The 22,559-nt window shown below is 49.4% G+C and overlaps 1 protein-coding gene and 1 long non-coding RNA gene across 2 annotated transcripts; one reads left to right on the top strand and one right to left on the bottom strand.

Annotated features, from left to right (window-relative positions):
• Positions 1–6,587: 6,587 nt before the first annotated feature.
• On the bottom strand, positions 6,588–8,916 carry LOC131584050 (uncharacterized). Its single transcript, XR_009278644.1, has 4 exons — positions 8,818–8,916; positions 7,992–8,124; positions 6,810–7,001; positions 6,588–6,722 (listed from the first exon to the last, which is right to left on the bottom strand). It is a non-coding gene; the product is annotated as an uncharacterized LOC131584050 (long non-coding RNA).
• Positions 8,917–9,035: 119 nt separating this feature from the next.
• Positions 9,036–11,634, top strand: DUSP1 (dual specificity phosphatase 1). Its single transcript, XM_058848800.1, has 4 exons — positions 9,036–9,504; positions 9,622–9,770; positions 9,861–10,080; positions 10,583–11,634. The coding sequence occupies exons 1-4, from the start codon at positions 9,135–9,137 to the stop codon at positions 10,951–10,953; spliced, it is 1,110 nt and encodes a 369-aa protein (XP_058704783.1). The 5' UTR covers positions 9,036–9,134; the 3' UTR covers positions 10,954–11,634.
• Positions 11,635–22,559: the final 10,925 nt, after the last annotated feature.

Genomic DNA, 22,559 nt, shown 5'->3' with positions numbered 1-22,559 from the left:
TTACCATTTGAGAATGTGCCCCACTCCTTCAGCTATTTTCACTTCTTGTTCCTCTTTTTCAAGAAAAAAAAAATGAAGAAGAAACAAAAGTGATTGCTGATGGATGAGGCACATCCCACTGGTGAACCTGGAGCGTGAGCTAAACCTGAACTGGACAGACAGGGAAGAACAGACAGAAAGAGGAAAAAACTGCCTTGAACTATTAAATTGGTCACAGGCCAAATTAAGAAGTTCAGGCCCTGGCTCACATTTCACACATTTTTGAAACCCTGTGTGTTCAAGCTAGGGGCTGTGTTCAAATAGATGTGCTCAAACATTGCCAGTATAACAGGGTTTTTTTTCTTTTTCAGTGTTTAACAGAAATCCCTTATTTTATTCAGTTATTCAATTCAAATTTGTTTTTTCTCCAGCCTCGTTGTGGCTGTGAATGGCTCAACCCATTAACTGGGGGATGAGAGTGTTAATGATTGATTGACCTGATTGCAGGAGAGCATTCTCAGAGATGGCTGTAAGATACATAAAAACATAAGGAAATAACTGTGTCAGGCCTTGGGAAAACACTTGGACTCTTATCCTCGATTTCCACGTGAGACACTGCTTCTCAGTGCTGAGATCAGTTCTAAATTCTGAGAGCATCTCTTGCCTTCCCCCTCTCACTGCCAGCCTCAGCAGACCCAGGGTGAGGCTGGGACCATCCAGGTGAGGTTGGGATAACCCAGGTGAGGTCAGGACCATCCAGGTGAGGTCAGGACCATCCAGGTGAGGCTGGGATGATCCAGGTGAGGCTGGGACCATCCAGGTGAGGTTGGGATGACCCAGGTGAGGTCAGGACCATCCAGGTGAGGCTGGGACCATCCAGGTGAGGTTGGGATGACCCAGGGTGAGGCTGGGATGATCCAGGTGAGGCTGGGACCATCCAGGTGAGTCTGGGATAACCCAGGTGAGGTCAGGACCATCCAGGTGAGGCTGGGATGATCCAGGTGAGGCTGGGATGATCCAGGTGAGGCTGGGACCATCCAGGTAAGGTTGGGATGACCCAGGTGAGGTTGGGATGACCCAGGTGAGGTTGGGATGACCCAGATGAGGTCAGGACCATCCAGGTGAGGTTGGGATGACCCAGGTGAGGTCAGGACCATCCAGGTGAGGTTGGGACCATCGTGGGGCTCTTTGGCTGCTCATGCCCTCCAGGAGATGCCACACTCAAAGGAAAGTCTCCCCCAGTTTTCAGCCATTTCCATTTTAGGGCTCCCCTCACCCTTTTATGGGTAGCTTTTTTGGGATTTTAATGGGAATGGAGTTCTTTACAGCACAGCAGCTGTAAGAAACACTCTCTCAGAAGTGAGTTCATGCGAGCATCCCTTGGGCTGGGCCTCTCTCTAAACAGAGCTCTGGATTTTGAGCGGCGGCCGAGGTGAAATCACAGCTGGAGACAGGCTCCAAGAACCACAGGGCATCTGTCCACACACGTGGCCACCCCTCAGGAGAAACGTCCCATGTTTGGGCAAACTCATTTGAGCCAGTGCTGCTGTGTGACCTCACTCCTCATCCATCCCCACCAAGAAACAGTTTGTCCAGCACTCCAGAGCACAGCACGAAACTGGACTCACCTGGAGCTTTCACAGCAAGGCTGTGACATCAGCTCAGCCCTGGGTTTGATCAAGTGGCCCAGGAGCAACGTGAGAGGGTGAGGAGTGGCCATGACAAGGCATTTCAGGGATAAAGAAATGGATCATCTCTCGTGGATCTCACACCCTGTCCCCCTCGAGTGGCAGAGAGGTGACTCACCCTGCCCCGTGTGTTCTGTGCTCCTGGAAACAACCCCAAGCTTGGCTTTTTCCACAGCCTAAAGGTTTTCACATCCCAAAGAGCCAAGTGTTCTTCTCCCCTATGAGTAATGCTGTGTTTTCACTGACCGCTATTACACACACATCACCTCCCTCCATCACATGAGGGAATCGTGTCATTTTGCAAACATTGTCACAAAAAGTGCAGGGCACAGAATGAATAAGCACTTCTGTATTTACCGACACGGGGGGGATTTTTTAACAGTTATGGTTTAAACACCACCATTGGTTATAAACACCTTGGAAGCACAGACTAAGAAAGAACAGAAAAAGGAACAAAAGTAACAAAGGGGCTCAGCTGGAGCGTGGGCAGTGTAATATCCACTGGAATTTCTTGGTGCCTTGATTTCCTTACAAGTTTCTTTACTTTTTGACATGAAGGGTCACTCTTGAGTCCCCACACTGAGTTACTCCATAGTCCAGGAATGAAGAATTTTGTTTTCTGATAACAGAAACCTCACTTTATTTCGAAGTTTCCAGTTGCTTTTGCTGTTACATCCTCCCTTTCTGTCCCCTCAGCAAATAACCCCTTTTAATGCCATTAGAAGTGGGACAAAATTAGACCTGGAGGATGGCAGAAGTGGCACAGATGAGCAGTGGAACTACAGCAAGAGGATTTCCCCTGATTCCTGCTCTCAGCACAGGACTTCAGGAGGAGACAGAAATGCCTTTCCATCAGCTCTGCAGCTTTCTGCCCTAAAACTCCTGTGTTATCCCAAGCTGGCTTCATCCACCTGAAGTTATTTGTGAGTTGGGAGAAGCTGTTAACGTGTGGACATGAAATTCTTTCTCACACTGACTTTATAGACCCTTCCCTGGTGGGAAGAGATGGAGCTACCACGAGTGAAGAACAGGTTTGTGGTGTCTCCAGGACAGGGAAAAGAGGCCAAACTCCAGCTCTATCCCTTCCAGTTCTGTTCTGTCCTCAGGGGCAGAGTAATTCCAGGTTCAACATCAGCCTCTCGTGTGCCACATCCCTTTCTGATGCCTTCACCTCGATGGAAAGACAAGAACAAATGGCGATGCCTCAGCAGCTCTTATCTCAAGCTTTATGAGAATGGATGGTTCTGGGAATCTGAAGCTCTTAGAGAGTCACTGCGCCCACAAAACGCTGACATCACCTGACAGGCAATAAACCCAAGGCTCATGTTTGTGGGGAGGAGAGCACGCCTCTCCCTGCTCCTTGGTGCGAGCTACGTCATTTGTTTTCTATTCAAATTCAGCCTCCTCCCACGGAAGCCTTGCCTTGCCCCACCAGCCATCCGCAGATGTTGTGGAGAAAATACCCGCCCCAGCAATAGGAGGAATAATTTCCCATAAGTATATTTTATTGTGTATCTAATGCCTTTCATCTTGAAGTATAAGAACTTTACAAATACAGCGATTTTATTAAATAAATACCCTTATGCCTAGTGCAAGGCATGATTCATAGCAGATTAATAGAGGCAATTAAATGTAAGATTAAATTGCCTAAACCATTTGCCCTACTAAGCTGATCCCAGAGCTGTGAAGTGTATCAGTGCCACTAATTCCCAGAGATTTTCCTTTGCAGGCAGGTATTTAACGATTTTGAATATCAAATCCAAGGTATCCCAGGCTGGCTCTGTAATGCCTGTAATCATGTTAAAACGCAGCACTAAGCAACTTGCCCGAGGCAGCTCCGTGAGTCACTGCAGGAGAAAGCAGAACTTGGGACTTGAGCTGCTCCAGCAGAGTGGAGCTGGGCAGAATTTGGGATGGGGGGATGTCCACACTGCAAATCACGGGATTCAGGCTGTGACAAGTGTTTGGTGGGTGCTGTGCCAGGTGAACATGTGGGTACAGGGTACAGGTACAGGTACAGGTGCAGGGAACAGGTACAGGGTACAGGGGATAAGTACAGGTGTAGGGTACAGGGTGCAGATACAGGTGCAGGGTACAGGGACAGGATACAGGGACAGGGTATAGGGACAGGTGCAGGGTACAGGTACAGGGTACAGGGACAGGCTATAGGGACAGGTGCAGGGTACAGGGACAGGGTATAGGGACAGGGTATAGGGACAGGTGCAGGGTACAGGTACAGGGTACAGGGTACAGGTGCAGGGTACAGGGAACAGGTTCAGGTACAGGTACAGGGTACAGGGTACAGGGTCACACCAGCAGCTCTGGGACCCTCACGTTTTGGAGCATTTCAGGAAGAGTTGGGAGCTCCCAGCAGCTGGTGGAGAGGAGCCCAGGGTCAGCAGTGCCCACTGTGGTCCCTCTGTGCAGGACTGGCACCCAGTGCTGCCAGCCCCTGCTGTGCCAGCCCCTGCTGTGCCAGCCCCTGCCGTGCCAGCCGAGCAGAGAGCTGACATTTCCTCAGGCAGGGCTGACAGAAAGGGCTTTTCCACATCCCCCAAAGTCCAGCAGGATCCAGATGTGTCCCTGGTTGAAATCCCTGAGCTCCAACACCAGCTCTTTCCACTTGTGGCCCACAGAAATAAATGTCCCAGGTTTCCAGCTGGTCTGTCCAGGAGCTGTTTTTTTCATGCTGTTTGGAGTTACCCCGAGAAGAAAGATTTGAGGTAGTCTGAGTTCGGTCAAACCCTAGCCAAAGGGTTAAATCTTGGGATTTAAATGCATCAAAAATAATGTTTTCATTGTAGTGTGAGTCATCAGTAATTCTATAGTCTTTGTGTTCTTTTTATTGTGACCTTTCATCTCTGAATTCTTTTTCGTTTCCCTTTCTTTTTCTTTATTTCTCTGTATCTTTCCTTCCCTCCTTCCTTGCTTGCTTGCTTCCTTATCTTTTTATTTCTCTCTCTCCCTGTGTATCTTTCCTTTCTTTTTCCTTCTGTTTCTTCTGAATCTGTGCCTCTGTAAAATCTGTCCAAATATTTACAAAAGGAAATGCTGGGTTGTGAAACTGAATTCAGAGAAAATGTTACACATGCTGAAGAAATGCATCCAGCACGGTTTCCAAATGTTCCCACATGCATTTTTGTCCTGTGTCTCAAGTGTTGGGGCTTGATACTTCATATCTTTATTCAGGCAAAACTTGCACTGAAAGGGCAGCGAGATCCAGGCCGGGGTCTGTTCCAGTGGTGCCGTAATTCTGGAGTGGTTCCATTTGATTTTGGCCATGGGTGACTGGTTAAAAAGCCTGAATAACCAGTGTGACTGGGTAACTGGTTTGTGCAATGGGCCCGTTCCAGGCCAGGGGTTATCGTCACTTGTCACCGAGCTGGGACACGCTGGCATCGCTGTCAGGCACAGCAGAACATCTCTGCAGCTCTGGCATCTGCAAAAACCATCAGCCCAGGCTGCACTGGGAGAGCCCCGGTCCCTGGAGGAGCCAGGACAGGTCTCAGGCCCTGCTGAGACCAAAAAAACCCCACACTCAGCTGTGTCATGATGAAAGTGCCATGAAGTCATTTTCCCAAGAAGTCCTTCATGCTCACACTCATGTCCTCATGTCCTCATGTCCTCGGACATGTTTTGGCAGAGAGCAGGGAACTGTTTAAGCCCCAGGGATAAAGGGAATCGGCAGTGGGTCCCATCTGCTCTCAGAAAAGCGTCACCTCCCACCCCCACACTCCATGCTCATGTTTCTATTCTTACCCTCACAAAGGCATCCAGTGCAAACAGGGCTTGTTTTGGAGGAAGGGGTTAAATTTGTATTTCCTGGCTTTTGTTAGGGCAGGAAAACGAGCCCTTCATTCAAGGCGTGAGCTTCTAAAAGCCACTTCAGGCCTGTGTTGTATTCTGCTTTCTTGCATTCTTACTGCAGGTTTATTTAAGAAAAGAAAACAAAAATAAAGTGAGGAAATAGCCAGCCCAGGATTGTGAGTGATTAAGTACACAGTGCCACATGTGATGAATTTTTTTCTTCCTGATTTACACCGGGTATAAACAAGACCAGATTCAAAAGTCTCACAGTTACATAAGTGCATCAAAAAGCAATTATCATTGTTGTGGAGGTAAATTCCCTTTGTGCAAAGGCCTCTGTGGGGTGTCATCCCTGCTCTGGCTCAGAGCAGCCAAGGAACCCGGCCCAAGCTCCTGGCTCATGTTCAATGTTTGTGTGGCGCTGGTTAACATCATGATGAGAAAAGTGGATGTCATTGAGAGCACATTGTCCCTTGGCTGGGTAGGTGGCAGGCCTGGAAATTGTTTTAAATTCGGGGAAAATTGAAGATGCTGGACTCGGGGGAATAAATATCTCTGTCTTTCAGATTTGTGGGACACTGAGAAGGGTTTGGTGGCACAGGGATATCTGAGCCAGGCAGGGGGGTGGAGTAGACGCTCTTTATTCCCTTCCAGCCCAAACCATTCTGTGATTTCTTTATTCTAAGGATGTCCCCAGTTCCTAATCCCACAGGGATTCTCCTCTGTGGCTGGACAGACTCTTTGCCTCACCCTGCCAGGAGATGCCTTAAATCGTTCCCACATCACTCTCCAAAGCAGAAAAGTGGAGCAATTCCTGGGTACAGACCCACAGAAAGCTCCGTGTCTGAGGTCCATTTCCTCCAGGAAAAATGATGAATACAGCCCTGTCTTGTGGCCATCTGTCGTGCTGGCTTGTGCTGCAAGAAGTTGGCAAAGAATCCATCACAGAGAATTCCTGCTGTTCATCTCCTTCGAACGATCTGGGCTGGCTGGTGTTGGACAGATGATGTGCAAAGTCACCAGAGCTCGGTGGCACGGTGATATCACATCTTTGGAGATGCTGGCTGGGAACACCTCCAGGGGTCTGCTGCCAGCAGGGGTGAGGTCCCTGTGGTGGGATGTGTGTCACCTGCCCAGCTGGTGGGTCCTGCAGGGTCTCTGTGCCAGTGGGTGCTGGTGTGATGGAGAGAAGTCATTTCCCAGCGCCCAAGAGCAGGAGCGCTCCTCCTGCAATCTGCTTCCAGCCCACTGCCGAAAGAACAACAATAAATAAATGGAATGAAAAGTGCAATCCTGTGTTTATTTTAAAGGAACGTGTTGAAATAACAGACTCACTTTGAGGCTGCAGTTCTGGCAGAAAAACCCACTGCTCAGCAGAGCAGAGACAATCCTGGGGGTGAGCCAGAGCTGGCACTCACCCACCTGTGCCCTTGTCCGTGCCCCCACTCCTGGACCCCCTTGGGAACCTGGAAAACCCTGGAGATCTCAGTTAGACACAGAGCTCGGCTGGGCTGAGGTGCTCAAAGCCTGGGGGACAGAAAATGTGAGGAGAGATGGTGGGGCAGGAGAGGGGAGAGGAGCCCTGCAGTGAGGGGTGGCTGGGCACTGAGGTCTCCTCCAAAAGGCACAAATGGAGGGGGGAAGTGAAAACACAAAACTGAGGAATGGGGAGAGGAAAGAGCGGCTGGGAGCAGTGGGGCAGGGCTGGGGGAAGAGGAATTGCGGGGGGAAAGGGATGGGGAGTGCTGGGGACACACGGAGGGGACACAGAGAGGGGACACACGGAGCAGAGCAGGGGAAGTGGCAGCAGCGCTGACTGGAAGCCCTGAGTAAGAAACACCCGAGTGGCTCGGTGGAAACCAGTCATCCACAGAAAAAAAAAAAGAAAACTTTTGGGAAGTGCTGATGCACCAAAGAGGGGGAGAAAAGAAAGAGACATCCCACCAGTGCCCTGCCAGTTACTCTCTGGGGGAGTTCTCAGTGGGGAAAAGTGAACTTTGCCTGGGTCTGCTATAGTTTTTTTCCATATCCATGAAACATGATGGGAATGACTCTCAAATATGTGTTTACATTATAAATATATACACAAATATATGCACACACATATATATTTAAGTGTGGGTTTGTCTGTACTTGCAGATATGCCTATGCATGAATACAAATATATGTATGTGTATGCTGGTTCCTTTATACATCTATTTTAGGGGAATAATCACGCCCTCATCCAAAGCTCAACGTTCCCCTACTGCTGCTCCTTGCCTGGAATTCTCTGGGAAAGGAGGGAGCAGCCAGTGGTGGGGGTGGAAGGATAAAGGGGCAGAGGACAGGGACAGCTGGCAGGGAGGGGACCCAGCTGTGGTGGGCACAGAGTGGGGGAGTGTGAAGGCGAGGGTGGATGAGCGGGTGTGGAAGCACAGAACAATTCCGCTTGGAAAACACCCCTAAAATTGAGTACAACCATTAAACCCCACTAAACCATGTCCCTGTGTCCTCACAGGGCACACACACACAGAGTACATGTGTGTACACGGGGTATTTCAGAGAGGCACCGATTGGTTTGGGTCGGAATGAACCTTAAAGATCATCTTGTTCCATCCCCCCTCCTCTGCTGCCCGTGCTGGGGATCAGCCCTGGGCATGGGGGATTTCTTCTGCAGAGATTTATATATAAATATATATATAGCTCCATACAGATATACACACATATATACATATTTATAAATATATACAGATATATACACATATTTATAAATATATAGACACACATAAATACATAGACACATAAACACACCTATACATACATATATATGTATATAAAAATGCTCATATATACATATATGTATAGGTATATATATGTACATATAATATGTATATTATATGTATTAATATGCAACATGCTATATGTGCATTTATATATGTATATATTTTTATAATTTAATATACATTAAATTATTATTATAATGCATGTTTTTCTATTTTAAGATATGCATCTATTTTTCTGTTTTAACTTTTAATATTATATATATTTGTATATATTTTATATATTTATATTTATATTTATATTTATATTTATATTTATATATTTATTTATACTTTATATTTATATTTACATTTACATTTATATTTATATTTATACTTATATGTATATTTATATTTATGTGTATATATTTATTTATATTTATATTTATATTTATATTTATATTTATATTTATATTTATATTTATATTTATATTTATATTTATATTTATTTATATAAATATATAAATTTATATATATATATATTTATATTTATATTTAGATATTTATTTATAGATATTTATTTTTATATTTGGATATATTTTTACCCGTGTGCACAGGTGTGTATCGGTGTGTCCAGATGTGTCCAGATGTGTCCAGCTGTTTATTGGGGGGGTCACACACACCTCCCCCCGGCCCATGACGTCACGCCGGCGGGGCCTGGCGCGCGGCCAGGGTGACGTCACCCACGGCGGTGGCCCCGCCCCCCGGTGTGACCACGTGACGCGGCCCCATTGAGAAAACGCCGTCCCGCCGGCGGGGCCCTCATATAAGGGCGGGAGCGGCGGAGCGCGGCCGGGACACCGGGACACTCGGGGACAGCGCCACCTCCGCCCTGCCCTCGCCATCCCTTCGCTGCCCAGCCATGGTCAACCTGCGGGTGTGCGCGCTGGAGTGCGAGGCGCTGCGGGGGCTGCTGCAGGAGCGCGGCGCGCAGTGCCTCGTCCTCGACTGCCGCTCCTTCTTCTCCTTCAACGCCGCTCACATCCGCGGCTCCTGCAATGTCCGCCTGAGCACCATCGTGCGGCGCCGAGCCAAGGGCGCCCTGGCTCTGGAGCACGTCGTGCCCAACGAGGAGCTCCGCACCCGCCTGCGCCAGGGGCTCTTCCACACCGTGGTGCTGCTGGACGAGCGCAGCGCCGACCTGGAGGTGCCCAAGCGCGACAGCACCATGCTGCTGGCGCTCGGCACCCTCTGCAGGGAGGCCCGCGGCGCCCGCATCTGCTTCCTCAAGGGTGAGTGGCCCCGCGGTGGCCGGAGGGGACCGGGGGATGGCCGGGCCGGCTCGCCCCGCTCGCCCCCCCGGCCGCTCGGCGCTCACCCCGCGCCTCTCTCTCCGCTCTGACCCGCAGGAGGTTACGAAGCCTTCGCGTCCTCCTGCTCCGAGCTGTGCACCAAGCCGGCCGCCCCCGCCGGGCTCAGCCTGCCCCTGAGCGCCAGCCCCGCTCCCGGCAGCGCCGATTCGGGCTGCAGCTCCTGCGGGACCCCGCTCTACGATCAGGTGAGCGCCGGGGGGACAGCGGGCGGCGGGGCGGGCGCTGCCGCCCAGCTCCGGCCGGGGGTGACCCTGCCCTTCCTCTCTCTCTTGCAGGGAGGGCCCGTGGAAATCCTGCCGTTCCTCTACTTGGGAAGCGCCTATCACGCCTCCCGCAAGGACATGCTGGACGCTTTGGGGATCACGGCGCTCATCAATGTCTCGGCCAACTGCCCCAACCACTTCGAAGGGCACTACCAGTATAAAAGCATCCCCGTGGAGGACAACCACAAGGCAGATATCAGCTCCTGGTTCAACGAGGCGATCGATTTCATCGGTAAATGAGCTCTCTTTGCTGTCCGTGCTTTTTCTGGGTTAAAGTCCCTTGGGAGGCGATTTTTGGCATGGTTTTTCCCCAGTAAAACCTCCACTTGAGACTGGGGAATAGCATTCCACTGGGAAGATACACTCGGGGAACATTTCCATTAGTTTAATTCTACTCAAAGGCATAATCTCAGCTTCGTAAAGCTGTTTGAAATCTTGATTCAAGAGGCACTGGTCTTGCAGAAAAGAGTGAATTTAAGCGGATCGCTATTAAAGTAATCTTGCAAGACTGCTAAAGTGACCTGGAGGAGCTATTAGGATAATTGGAATTGGAGCCCAGAGTGAAAATAGCTGCTTTCCTCAGGACAAAGACTCCCTTTGTCTCAAAAGCTCCGGGTGCACCTATTAGGCTAAGGAAGGGATGGATTAAAGGAATGTAAAACAACAGTCTGTGCTTTTCCCACCTCTGGAAGCAGCGAGACTTGTTTGCTAACTGTTCACTTTGATTCTTTCAGACTCTGTGAAGAACCAGGGAGGAAGGGTCTTTGTGCACTGCCAGGCTGGCATTTCCCGCTCGGCCACCATCTGCCTTGCTTATCTCATGAGGACCAACAGAGTCAAACTGGACGAAGCCTTCGAGTTTGTCAAGCAGAGGAGAAGCATCATCTCCCCAAATTTCAGCTTCATGGGGCAGCTGCTGCAGTTTGAGTCGCAGGTCCTTGCCCCCAACTGCTCAGCAGAAGCCGGGAGCCCCGCGATGTCGGTGTTGGACAGAGGGGCATCGACCACCACGGTCTTCAACTTCCCCGTCTCCATCCCGGTTCACACCACGTCCAGTGCTTTAAACTACCTTCAGAGCCCCATCACTACTTCCCCGAGCTGCTGAAAAAGCAGGTGAAGAACGTGGCCAGGACTCAGACTTGCTGTCTCAGAAGTGCAATAACTACAGGGACAGTGTCACTTGTGTTTTGTGGGGAGTCATTTGGTGTCATAGATGGAGAGGAGCTCACCCAAAGCCAGAGAAACCAGGTGTTTCTGACTTCTCGAGCAAATGTCTGGATGTCTACACAGAGATCAAAGGACACTGGCTCTTCCTGAGCTGTCCCTCCTTGTCTTCTGTCTGTCCTAAGCCTGCTCCATGTTTAGTAGCATGCTCACCAGTATTCCCATTCCTGGACACTTTGAGCAACACTGATGCTGTCCCCTTTTATATGACAGTCCTATTTATTTATTTTTACATTAGTACATTGTTGTTGTCGGGTTGTTTGTTTGTTGGTTTTTTTTTTTTGCCTTCACAAACGTAAAGTTTCATTTCTAGAGAAACCAAATACCTCAGTATTTTTTGGTACTATAATCCTGTGTGTGTATATCTGTCAGCTCTTCTTGTTTCCCAAGCACTGACATGAAAGCACCAGGCGAGTGCTTTTTTTTGAGTTGCCAAGGGTTGTATGTTTGCTGATTTATTTATGATGTGAAATAATATATTTCTTCTTATGAAGACATAGTTTTGTTACATGATTATAACTTTTTTTTATACAAACGGAATAAATTATGATATTTCTATTCATCTGGGTTACATATTCTTTAAAATACTGCATTTCACAGTCCCAGAACTGGTGTGGAATCTCCAGGGTGATGAGCTGTAATTTTCAACTCTCCTGGCCTCGGGTCTTGACTGAGAAAAATGGGTTTAAACAACATAATTGACTAGAAACTACTGCAGGTTCTTAACCTGAGCTTTTCTTTGTCCCCATGTAATTGTGAGCAGTGGCAGGGAGCCAAGGCTGCCTTCTCAGCTGGCAGTGGATTTGGCTGCCCTGATGGCTGTAACAGTTTGAACCAGCTGAGACTCGGGCACTGAGCTACAGTGAATTTAAAATAGTCCTTCTCCTAAGAAGGAGGAATAAGCTTCCTTATTCCTTGTTTACTTTTAATGCCTGAAAGGTTAAGTCTAAAAATTAACCTGTTAGTAACAGATCTCTAAGGCTTGGCACAAATTCTCACAGTGCTTTTCTTTTTCTGTCCCATCTCCTCAAATCCTTTTTGCAGCTCAGACTGCCTGTGCTGCCTGGAGTGAGGTATTTGGCTGGCTGGGCTATCTCTGTAAACAAATTATGACAAGGGATCAGGTAGCCAGCAACTCAATGATTTTCTTACCCAGACCCAAATAAATTCTTTCCTGCTGGAGATTATCACTGGAGTGACTTGGATCTGGTGTTTCTGTGAGTTTGGTGTAGCACAGCCAGAGCCAGCCAGGGGGGCTCCAGCAGCAGCTCTGGGTGCAGGGGTAACCCTGGGACAGAACTGCACCTCCCATGGGCTCTGTGGGGCAGGACAGCATCCCTGCTGTGCCATCCCCTTCCCAGGGAAGCTGATGGGTGTGGGATGCAGCTGGGAGCTTGATTTCCTGATGCTGGTACCAGGGAGAGGGATGCTGAGGGAGCAGCAGGACTCTGGCTTTCCCATACTCCAGAAGGGAGCCACCAGTTCTTGCATATCTGATACTCAAAGATCCAACTTTTGCCCCACCAAAAATGGTTTTGCTCAGGCACACGCAGCAGGTTAGGGCTGTAAAATCACGGAATTTGAGCAGTTGTGAACTTCAGCATACAATTATTACGCTTTTTGTGAGCATCCAGCAGCTGTGCTCTCGTCACGCAGTGAGATGAGCAAAGCACCACAAACTCCTGCTGCAGTCCTGCAAGTTTCCTGGGGTATTAATGGTGCTAAAATCTGGGACTGTTCTCCTGGGAGAAGGTGCCCTTGAAGGATGGGATGATGTGCTGCTGCCTCTGAAGTTCTTCCACGTGAGCTGCCCCTCCGAAGCAGCTCTGTCGTCAGCAGCGCGCGTCAGCCCTCGCCGACTTTCAACCTGACACCGAGGGAGGAAAAAAAAAATGGAGCAGCTAAAAGAGGAGAGATCCCTGGGCACTGAGAAGTGAAGTTAGAAACTCGTGTTTTCCTGAAGCGTACCTGAACCTCAAAGTGAATATCCTCCCCAAAACCTGTCCTGTGCTGCAAATCCTGCAAAACCCCTTTGTCCATGGAAAATCCTTTGGCACGGTGAACCTGCCACTGCTGTCCTGATTAAATATGCAAGGCTGTCTCTGAGCCTTTTTACACCTGCACTAAAGGGTGGAACAAACTTTCACCGTCAGAGCTTGCTCAGTGGAAAAATACAACCTTGGCAGCCCTGGCCATGCAACTGATAAAAAAAATCCTGCCTGTTAATCGCAATTCAAACAGAAATCCGCTCCCTGACAGCCGTGGGAGCTTGTTTATGTGTTTCTTGGAACAATAAAAGTCATTACCTGGCAGCAGATCAGCTTTTATAACCTAAGCAGGCACCTGACAGAGGGGTGCAGGAGAGAGCTGCTTCAGCACAAAGCCTGCTGTGAGCAGCCAGGGCAGCAGCGCTCCCGGGAGCCGCTTCCAGCCCTCACATCCCCTGTCCTTTTTCCAAGTCTTTATCGGGATCCTCCTGCTCTTCCCTGTAATCCGACTCTGTCGCTGCCCAATCTCAGACTCCTGCAGGTTTTTTGTGGATGGGATCGCACTCAGATCCCAAAGTGCTCCCGGTGCAAATAGAGCAAGGTGATGCTGCCCATTGTCACCTCACTGGGACAGCTCTGGGGGCTGGGTGGGATCAGCTGGGGTTTGCTGGGAGCGGTGGGGAAGGAGCAGGATGGCTGGCAAGGTGAGGAACATTGGAGGAGGATGCCTTGGTGGCACAGCCAGGCTGAACTTTGTGGAAGAAACTTTACCTGCGGAAGAATCTTTACTTCCCACCCCTTGTTTATTCTTCCAGCTCTGCTGCTTTGTTTGACTGGAATATTAAGGCACTCAGTTCACTCCAGTTTAGGGCTTTAAATTCCCATTTCTCTGGCTCCAGCATGAGTTGCTGTCCCCCTGTTGTAGCAGGGCTCAGCTGAGACCATCCCGTGGTATCCAATCCCCAGAATCCTGGCTCGCAGCAGGCGTGTGTGGGGATTTCAGTCTGTATAAAGCCGGAGCTCTCCAGTTGCTTACATCCCCATGGAAACCACGAGGAGTTTCCCCTCGGCGAGGACAGCAGTAACATCACTTCCTGCTGCTGACAAACCAATTTGTCATGAAGTGATAAAAAGGCATGTTTTGTGTTTGCAGGAACTGGCTCCGGGCTTTGTTCCTCCCAAAGCAGAGGCTGCTCACCCGCCCCGAAGGCAAACAATGGCAAACATTGTGTGCCCTGCACAGCAGCCATGGGGACACACAGACCAGCCCTTGGTGTCCCCAAAACGCCACCAAAACACCCCAAAGCGAGCACGAGTCACGGCAGCGCTCGGCACAGCACCCACAGATGTGTCCCCACAGCCCAGGGGTGTCCCCACACCAGGACACAGCTCAGGAACCCTGCGTGATGCCCACAGCAAGATGCAACACCCAGGGGACACAGCCTACCCGGTTATCACACAGCAAACAGCCCCAGAGCCCCAGATTAGACGTGTCTTGGGTAATCCCCTTGTCTCAAAGCTTCTGCCTGTTGTAATCAGCCCTGGAGAGGTGCAGGGTGTACTCAGGCTTAGGGACTATCCTGAATTAGTCAGCTCAGGATCAGACTCGCAGGGCCACAAGGATGTGTGATGCTGTTGCGTTGGAACAAAGAACATGACATCCAGATCACACACGGGCAAATCTTGTTGGCCTGGTTACCACCCGGGTTTTTTCCTCTGCCTGGCTCCAGGGTAGCAGAAAGGGCACTGAGAGTTGTTTGGAGGTGATGTTTAAGTGCAGCCTCCTCCCCAGCTCCACGGTCACAGCGGGATGGGGAAGGAGAAAAGGTCGTGGTGTGTGACTGTCACGGTGTGGTGACAAATTATGACACCTCAAACCCCATCTAAACCTCTTTCTCAGCCTTTTGCTGGCCCAGCAGCAGTGTCTGTGACAGACTCCCAGAGAGACTCTGCCCAGGGCTTTGGCTTCCCCAAATTCTGCTCCCATCCAAGGCTGGAGAGAGCTTGGGAGAACAGTTAGAACAGGCTCAAATCCACTGGTGCTGAAAGAACAAATGAGCTCTGAGGTTTGTGCTGTGTGTGGCTCCTCACAACACTCTGCCACAGGGCAGAGCCAGAGGCCACAGATGATGGAGGCTGGCAGCCCAGGAGTGGCACAGCCCAGGTGGATCCTGCTGGGACCCATCAAGGTTATGGAAGGTTAAATGGGACCGAGGTATTAAAGGAGAGCCTGGGGAGAAGCAGAATTTTCTGGCATTGCTGTGAGGACTTTGAGCTGCCTGAGGCTGTGGCCCTGAGCAAAACCTCTGAGAGATGAACCCGAGGGGAAGCAGCTGAGCTGCTCTGCTGCTGGGCTGGGTGAAGGATTCCTGGTTTTGAGAGCTCTTTCCCACTTGGGAAGTGCAGTTATCCCAACCTGTGCCTGTCTGGAGAGCAGTGCCAAGATCCTACCTGGACCTGACACTGTTAGCCTGACACAGCGTGAGTTGCCTCTGTTATTGTAACAAAACCAGCCAAAAGCAGGGCAGAAAGCAGCTTTGTTTTTTGTCTTTATATGGTGTGGGCAGCCCATCCTCCAGGTGTGGGTTTGAATTTTGTTTTCCCTCGCTGTGGGAGTTTTGTAGCTGCCCTGTGTGGCTGCTCTCCCTGCTGGCAGTGCCAGGCTGGCTGTGCTGAGCCACAAGAAGGGTGTGAAAAATGAGGTTCACATATTTATATAGAATTTAAAAGTTTAATAGAAAGACAATTAGGAGATAAAAATAAAGTTTACAGATACAGCCGGGTGTCTCTGCATTCAGCCAGGAGAGCACACCTTACTAACAAAGCATTATCCCTTAAAAACAGAACCCTACTACATTTTCATAAATTCTCATACATGATTCAAACACTCTTCTTAACTTTGGGATGTTTCTTTGTTTAGTTTTTAACTCGCCCCCTTCCCAATAAATCAATCTTCTTGGCTCTACCGAGTTTCACATTCTCTGATAACAGAAATGAAATAAATTCCTCCCCCAGAGGAGTCACTGCTGTCTTCATCTGGATTAGATAATCTAAGAATGGAGGGGGGTCTCTGACCATCTTTTTCAGTCTTTGGGTTATACAAACAAAAAATAGTTTTTGCTTTAACACTATGCCATATCTCAACATATATGTATATTATACCACTATTTCTAAGTTTCATCTATAACAGAAATAGAAGGAACCATGTCAACACAAGTTTTCTAACCCCATACATATCACCTTTATTTCAATATTTGCGAAAAGCCAATAATATAATACAATACAATGCGATACAATACAATACAATGCGATACAATACAATACAATGCGATACAATACAATACAATGCAATAAAATACAATAAAATACAATACAGTACAATATAATAAATATAATATAATATAATATAATATAATATAATATAATATAATAGAATAGAATAGAATAGAATAGAATAGAATAGAATAGAATAGAATAGAATAGAATAGAATAGAATATAATGTAATGTAATATAATATAATGTAATATAATATAATTAATGTAATATAATATAATGTAATATAATATAATGTAATATAATGCAATGCAATACAATACAATACAATACAATAAAATACAATACAATACAGTACAATGCAATAAAATACAATAAAATACAATACAGTACAATACAATACAATACAATATAATACAATACAATACAATATAATATAATATGTATCTATAACAAGGGGCTGAGGGTGGCTGAGGGCCCGGGGATGTTGGGCTGGGGTTTTTCCTCGAGCTGCAGCATTTCACGCGTTTCCTGCTGACTCGCCCTGGGCTTCCCCTCGCAGCCCTGGCACAGGGGATGGGGTGAGATCAGCCACCGTGGGCAGCTTCCAGCTCCCCTCCCGGCAGGGCTGAGCCCTGGCTGGGCACTCAGAGGTGATGTTCTGCCACTGGGGAGCTCGGAGCTGTTCTCAGAGCCAACAGGGAAGATGCTGGTGGATGTACCCGGTGTATTGGGCAGGGGGTGAAGCACGGTGGGGATTGGGATCCCCGTTAGATCTCACCCAGGTTCTGGTTGGTGACCCTGGCTGAGTCAGGGAGCAGTAATTTCATCAGCCAGCTCATTCCTGTCTCCTTGCTGTCCGCACCGTGTCGGGGCTATCACGAGGGCCACAGAAAATGCTTTATTTCTCATCAAAGGGTTCTGTATGACACCAGCCCCGCTCATATCAGTACATTTTCATCCCTAAACTGTAGGCCCTGTTTAAAAATAAACTCCCCCAGGACTCTGATAGGACATGGTTGCATTCTAACTCAGTAGGCTACAAATGAACAGGTTCTTACTGCACAATGTATTTTTTTGAATTACAGTCTGTCTCAGAGCCAAACCTAACTCCCACCTGTACTCAAATAATAAACTACAGTGTCATTTTTAGACTTCTGATTTCTGAGATAATTTAATTTTATTGCAAAAGAGCTTTTTTTTGTTCTCCAGCAGTTGTGGTAGAGATGGCTAATGATGGCTTTTTTCCAAGTCTTTTACACACTGGGAAGAAGTGTTTTATTTTCAGTATATTCTCGAAATTCTTGATCAATGGTAAAATTTTCACACATCAGTACCTTGTTCTTCTTTCAAGTCTTGTTAAGGTTTTTTTAATTGGCAGCTGGGTTGTAGCACCACGTGGTTTTAATGGCAGGATATTCTGATTTAGGGAGGATATAAACTGCAGATTTGCATTAACTCTAACAGTTTTTCCTGAAACTCTGTAATACTTGCAGACCAACTGGTAACTTCTGACCTTTCTTGTCCTCTGCAGTGAAATCTTGTTGATTGCAGAGACGTATTTCAGGGATTTTTGGGTTATAACATAAAAATTACATCAATTGTTTGCTGTCCCATAGTGATGTCCAGTCTTCTCTCTGTGACAGGGAGAGCAGCCAGGGAAGGGCTGGAGCTGGGCCAGGGGAGGTTTGGGTTGGATTTTGGGAAAGGTTCTTCCCCCAGAGGGTGCTGGCACTGCCCAGGCTCCCCAGGGAATGGTCCCGGCCCCGAGGCTGCCAGAGCTCCAGGAGAGCTTGGACAGCGCTCCAAGGATGCCCAGGCTGGGATTTTGGGGGGTTTGTGCAGTGCCAGGAGCTGTCCTGGATGATCCTGTGTGAATCCCTTCCAGCTCAGGAGATTCAGTGACTGTAAGAATCCATCCTGCATATAAAATACAGGACAGAAAGATGGAATCTCAGCTGCTTTTCAGTGATCTGGGACACCTAGTGCTCATTCCCATTAGCCAGAGACACTGCTGATATAAACAAGTGCCACAAATTCCGTGGCTGGTGGGTCTTTGCATTCGAATCAGGTAGGTGCTGGTTTCAGTGTTACATTACAGGAAGTTTTCTTGGTCTTTGTTGTTAAAACAAAGCCTGGAGTCCTCCACGTGTCGGCTGCGATAGCATCAGCTGTGAACCCGGCTGTGTCTGGGCACATGTGGCACTGTCCCCGTGTCACTGGGCTCTGCTGGGAGAGCAGGGCTCCTGCCTGATGCTCTGGGTGCCAGCCTGGAGGGGAAATTTAGCTCAGTTATACTGAAGGAATTGTTCCCTGGGAGGGTGAGGATGCCCTGGCACAGGTGCCCAGAGAAGCTGTGGCTGCCCCTGGATCCCTGGAAGTGCCCCAGGCCAGGTTAGGTGCAGCTCTGAGCACCCTGGGACAGGGGAAGGTGTCCCAGCCATGGCAGGAGGTGGAATGAGATGATTTTTAGGGTCGCTTCCAACCCCAGCCATTCTATGCCCCTGTAACCATGTTCTGTGTGATGGTCACTTCTCCCACTCTGGATGGGCCACTTCAGGATGGGAGATGACCACTAGAAACACCTTTAGATGACCTCTGGAAACACCTTTAGTCCTCACTGATGGCTGAGAATGAGGAAGCCGAGTGCTCAGGGCTTTCCAAGGTGCATTAATGCATCTGCAGCACCCACTGAGATCAGCACAGGGTGCGTGGAACAGTCGAACTGAAGAATGGAAGCTCTCTTGGCTGCTGTAGCCGGGCTGGAGCCTCTGTTGCGTCACCAGGACGCTTTGAAGGATTTCTGGCTGCCCTGGAGCTGTGCGAGGAGCCAGCTGAACAGCGGGATCGAACAATAGTTCCCACCCTTTCCTCCTGACGGGGAGGAACAGAAGAGAACAAAGCTGTTCGCAAGGAGGGGAAAAAAAAAAAATAAATCCTTTCGGTCTTTCTTTCGCTCTTCTGACTCCATTAGGAGATTTTCCTCCCTAAGGGAGCCAGCAGACATCCCAGCGCTGAGCAGCCCCCAAATTTCAGCACCTTTCCCTCGTTTCTCTCCATCCTTTAAACGCCTGGCTGCGGGCGCCAGCGGGGATGGCTGTTTAGAACTCCTTTTGTTCCTCTGTTTACAGCTTCCCTTCCAGGCTTTGGGGGCTGGTTGACGTCAGGATGCTCCATTTGGGCTCCTCTGTACTTTTATCTGGTGTTAATGCCTTCCATGAGCCGCAGGAATGTGGGGAGCGGGGTCCCGGGGAGGGCAGCGGGGAGCCGGCAGCGCTCGCTCCGCGCTGCCCACCCTGCTGTCCCCGCCTGGCAATTGGCTTGCTGGGCAGCACCATGCTCATTTATGGCCTTGCGAGGGCAGGACCTGCCCCCTGGCACCCTGTCTGTCTGTCCTGGCAGCTGGCACAGCCCCTCCTGGCACCGCCGGCTGCTATTTTTGAGGCGCCCGGGCTGCATCCCAAGTATAGCGCGCTCTATTTCTGGTGCAAAATGATCTTCCTGGGTGGGGGGGGACTTCTTTTTGTATGAAACTCGTGGCTTTGGAGGGCAGGGAGAGGAACAGCTGGGCACAACTGGAAGAGAGGCAGGAGGAGAAGCAGGGAGAGCTGGTGGCCGGGAAGGTCTCGTCCGGAGGGAGAGCTCTGTCCTCCAGGGCTCCTTGCCAATGGTTTGCTCATGGATCAGGACTCAGAAAGGCTTGGTTTGCAGCTGGGGTTTGCTGAGGACGCTGGAGGGCTTTGAGTTTGTTTGAAATGGGCTGCTGGGCGAGTTTGAGATTCCAAAACATTTAACGAGGCAGCAAGGGATGAAGAGGGATGCTAAATGCAGAGCTGTAAACTCGCTGGTTGCTTTCCCCAATTTTGGACCCGTTTTTCACTCCAGATCCACCAGACCTCAGGAGGAGCAGAATCCCATCTGTCCACCAGCGCTTAAAGAAATTCCTGAAAAGAATCAGGAGGAGTTGTTGGTTTATTGCACCCGGAACAGCACTGCAGACTGCTTTAGAGAGGGGATGTGACATTCCTGGGCTAGAAAAGGACAGCTCTGCTCCTGCCTCCAGCCCTGCCAGGCTGTTCACTGCAGGAAGCTGTTCCCCAGGGAGAAAGGGATGTGCAGGGCCAGGGACTGGACTCCTCGTGCCTGTGGGTTCTGCCAGTGCAATATCTGAAACTGGAGCTCGAAGTGTTTCCCCTTCTGACACACAGGTGGGCTGGTGCTGACACAAAGGCTTCTGAGAGGACAGAAAAGGAAGTAAAGGAGTTTTCTTTATGGCTTAGGAAGAATTTGTCGTTCTTAACATTTTCAGTGCCTTCTAAAGACCCAACCTGCAATGACAAGTGGCACAAAAATGTGACACTAATCACAGTGCTAATCCAAGTCCTGTTCCTGAAATCTGCTGTTCTCTTACCTCCACCCACCTGTGCACCAGGAAGGGCTTTTCCTCAGCCATAAATTCAAAGTGGAAACAGTTGGTATTTCCAAAGCTTGGCAGCTTTTTTCTTTGTGATGTTCATTTGGAGGAATATTTAGTGGTTTTGAGACTGGGTGAAATGTTTCTGACTTATGTTCTCACCTAGAGCCAGGCACTCATGCCCAGCTGGGCTCCTTCAGGGAGAGTTCTCAGTTTCTGAGGACTGTTTTCTGGGAGGTCTCCATTCCCAACAAACTGGTCCAGTGCTGCAGATGGATTTCTGCTCTCTTACAACAATCTGGGACATTTCTTTTCCACGGGCAGGCGTTGAGGCTTGGAACACCGCAGGCAGCCTTTCTCCACTGGATTCCCAGGGGAAAACAGGATCCATCTGCACCATCAGACCTTCAGAGGAAAACTACACCCTTCTATGGGATCACTGCTTCAACAGAACCACACCTGTCACTGCAGCCACCATTTAATGGGACTGCTACCAACACCCTGCCCAACAGGCTGCCAGGTTGTGTTCTGACTCTGTCAGTAGATTTTTTTCTGTACTACTGCATTTTTATTTTAATTTTCCTAGCAAAGAACTGTTATTCCTGTTCCCATATTTTTGCCTGAGAGCCCCTTAACTTCAAAATTATAATAATTCAGAAGGGAAGGGGGTTGTTATTTTTTTTTTTTTTTTCATTTCAAGAGTGGTTTCTGCCTTCCTTAGCTAACACCTGTCTTTTCAAACCAAGACACACTTGTCACAGCCAAAGGCTGTTTGCAGAGGGGCTGTTCTGTCTGGTGGCTGTTGTGATCTGTTTATCCTCTCCTGAGCTGTAGGAACTGCTGTTCCCTGGTGCTGCAGAGTCCAGGAGAAGCGCTGGAGCTCACTGGCTGTGGAAGGAGTGGTGGCCCAGCTGCTGTGCTGAGCTCTCTGTGGGTGCAGCTTTGCATCCCAGGGTGCAGAGGCTGCGTGGGGAGCGTGGGAGCTGCAGATGAGCAGGTGCTGCCTGTGCCAGCAGCTTTCAGCCTGGAGGAGGCTCAGGAGTGAGCTCATCCCTCCCAGCTGACAGGAGGGTGCAGCCAGGTGGGAGTCAGGCTCTTCTGCCAGGGAACAAGTGACATGGGACAGGAGGAAATGGCCTGAAGTCGTGCCAGAAGAGGCTCAGGGTGGATATCAGCAGGAATTTCCCCATGGAAAGGGTGCTCAGGAAAAGAACTGCCCAGGGAGGGTTGGATCCCATCCCTGGAGGTGGCACTCAGAGCTCTGGGCTGGGGACAAGCTGGGGATGGGGCACAGGCTGGATTTGATCTTCAGGGATTCTGGGATAACTGCCTGCCCAGGGCTCCCCTGCACATGGGTGTGTGTGTGTGTGGGACCCCTCATCCTCCTCCTGCTGCCCACCTAGACCAAGTGGCCGTGGCTGACCAGTGCCCACCCAGCCCCTCTGCACGGCTGCAGCAGGTGGGAGCAGAACCTGTTGGGTGTGTTGGGCTTCTCCTCTCACATAAAGCTGGAGGAGATGCTCACCAACAGCCAGGGCCACCCTTGGAGGTGCTGACTGTGCTGGGAAGCCCCTACATGACCTGGGGGGGCTTTACAGGACCTTTGGCCACATCTCTGGGAGCAGCGTGAGTCCCCCTGGCCTCTCTTTAGCCCACCAGCAGCAGTGGGGAGCAGCTGGATCCCTGCATTTCCTTTTCCTCCCCTGTTTCCCCCTGGAGAAGGGGCTGTTTGTGGGGCTGAGCACACAGGATCCCTGCAGCAGAGGGGCTGTGTGAGCCTCGCTGGTGACGTGGGAGCTGCAGGAAGGAAC

The sequence above is a fragment of the Poecile atricapillus genome, chromosome 13 (assembly GCF_030490865.1).
Source record: "Poecile atricapillus isolate bPoeAtr1 chromosome 13, bPoeAtr1.hap1, whole genome shotgun sequence".
NCBI classification, from domain to species: domain Eukaryota; kingdom Metazoa; phylum Chordata; class Aves; order Passeriformes; family Paridae; genus Poecile; species Poecile atricapillus.
Note: the sequence above shows the minus strand (reverse complement) of the source record. Positions and strands in the feature narration are given on the sequence as shown.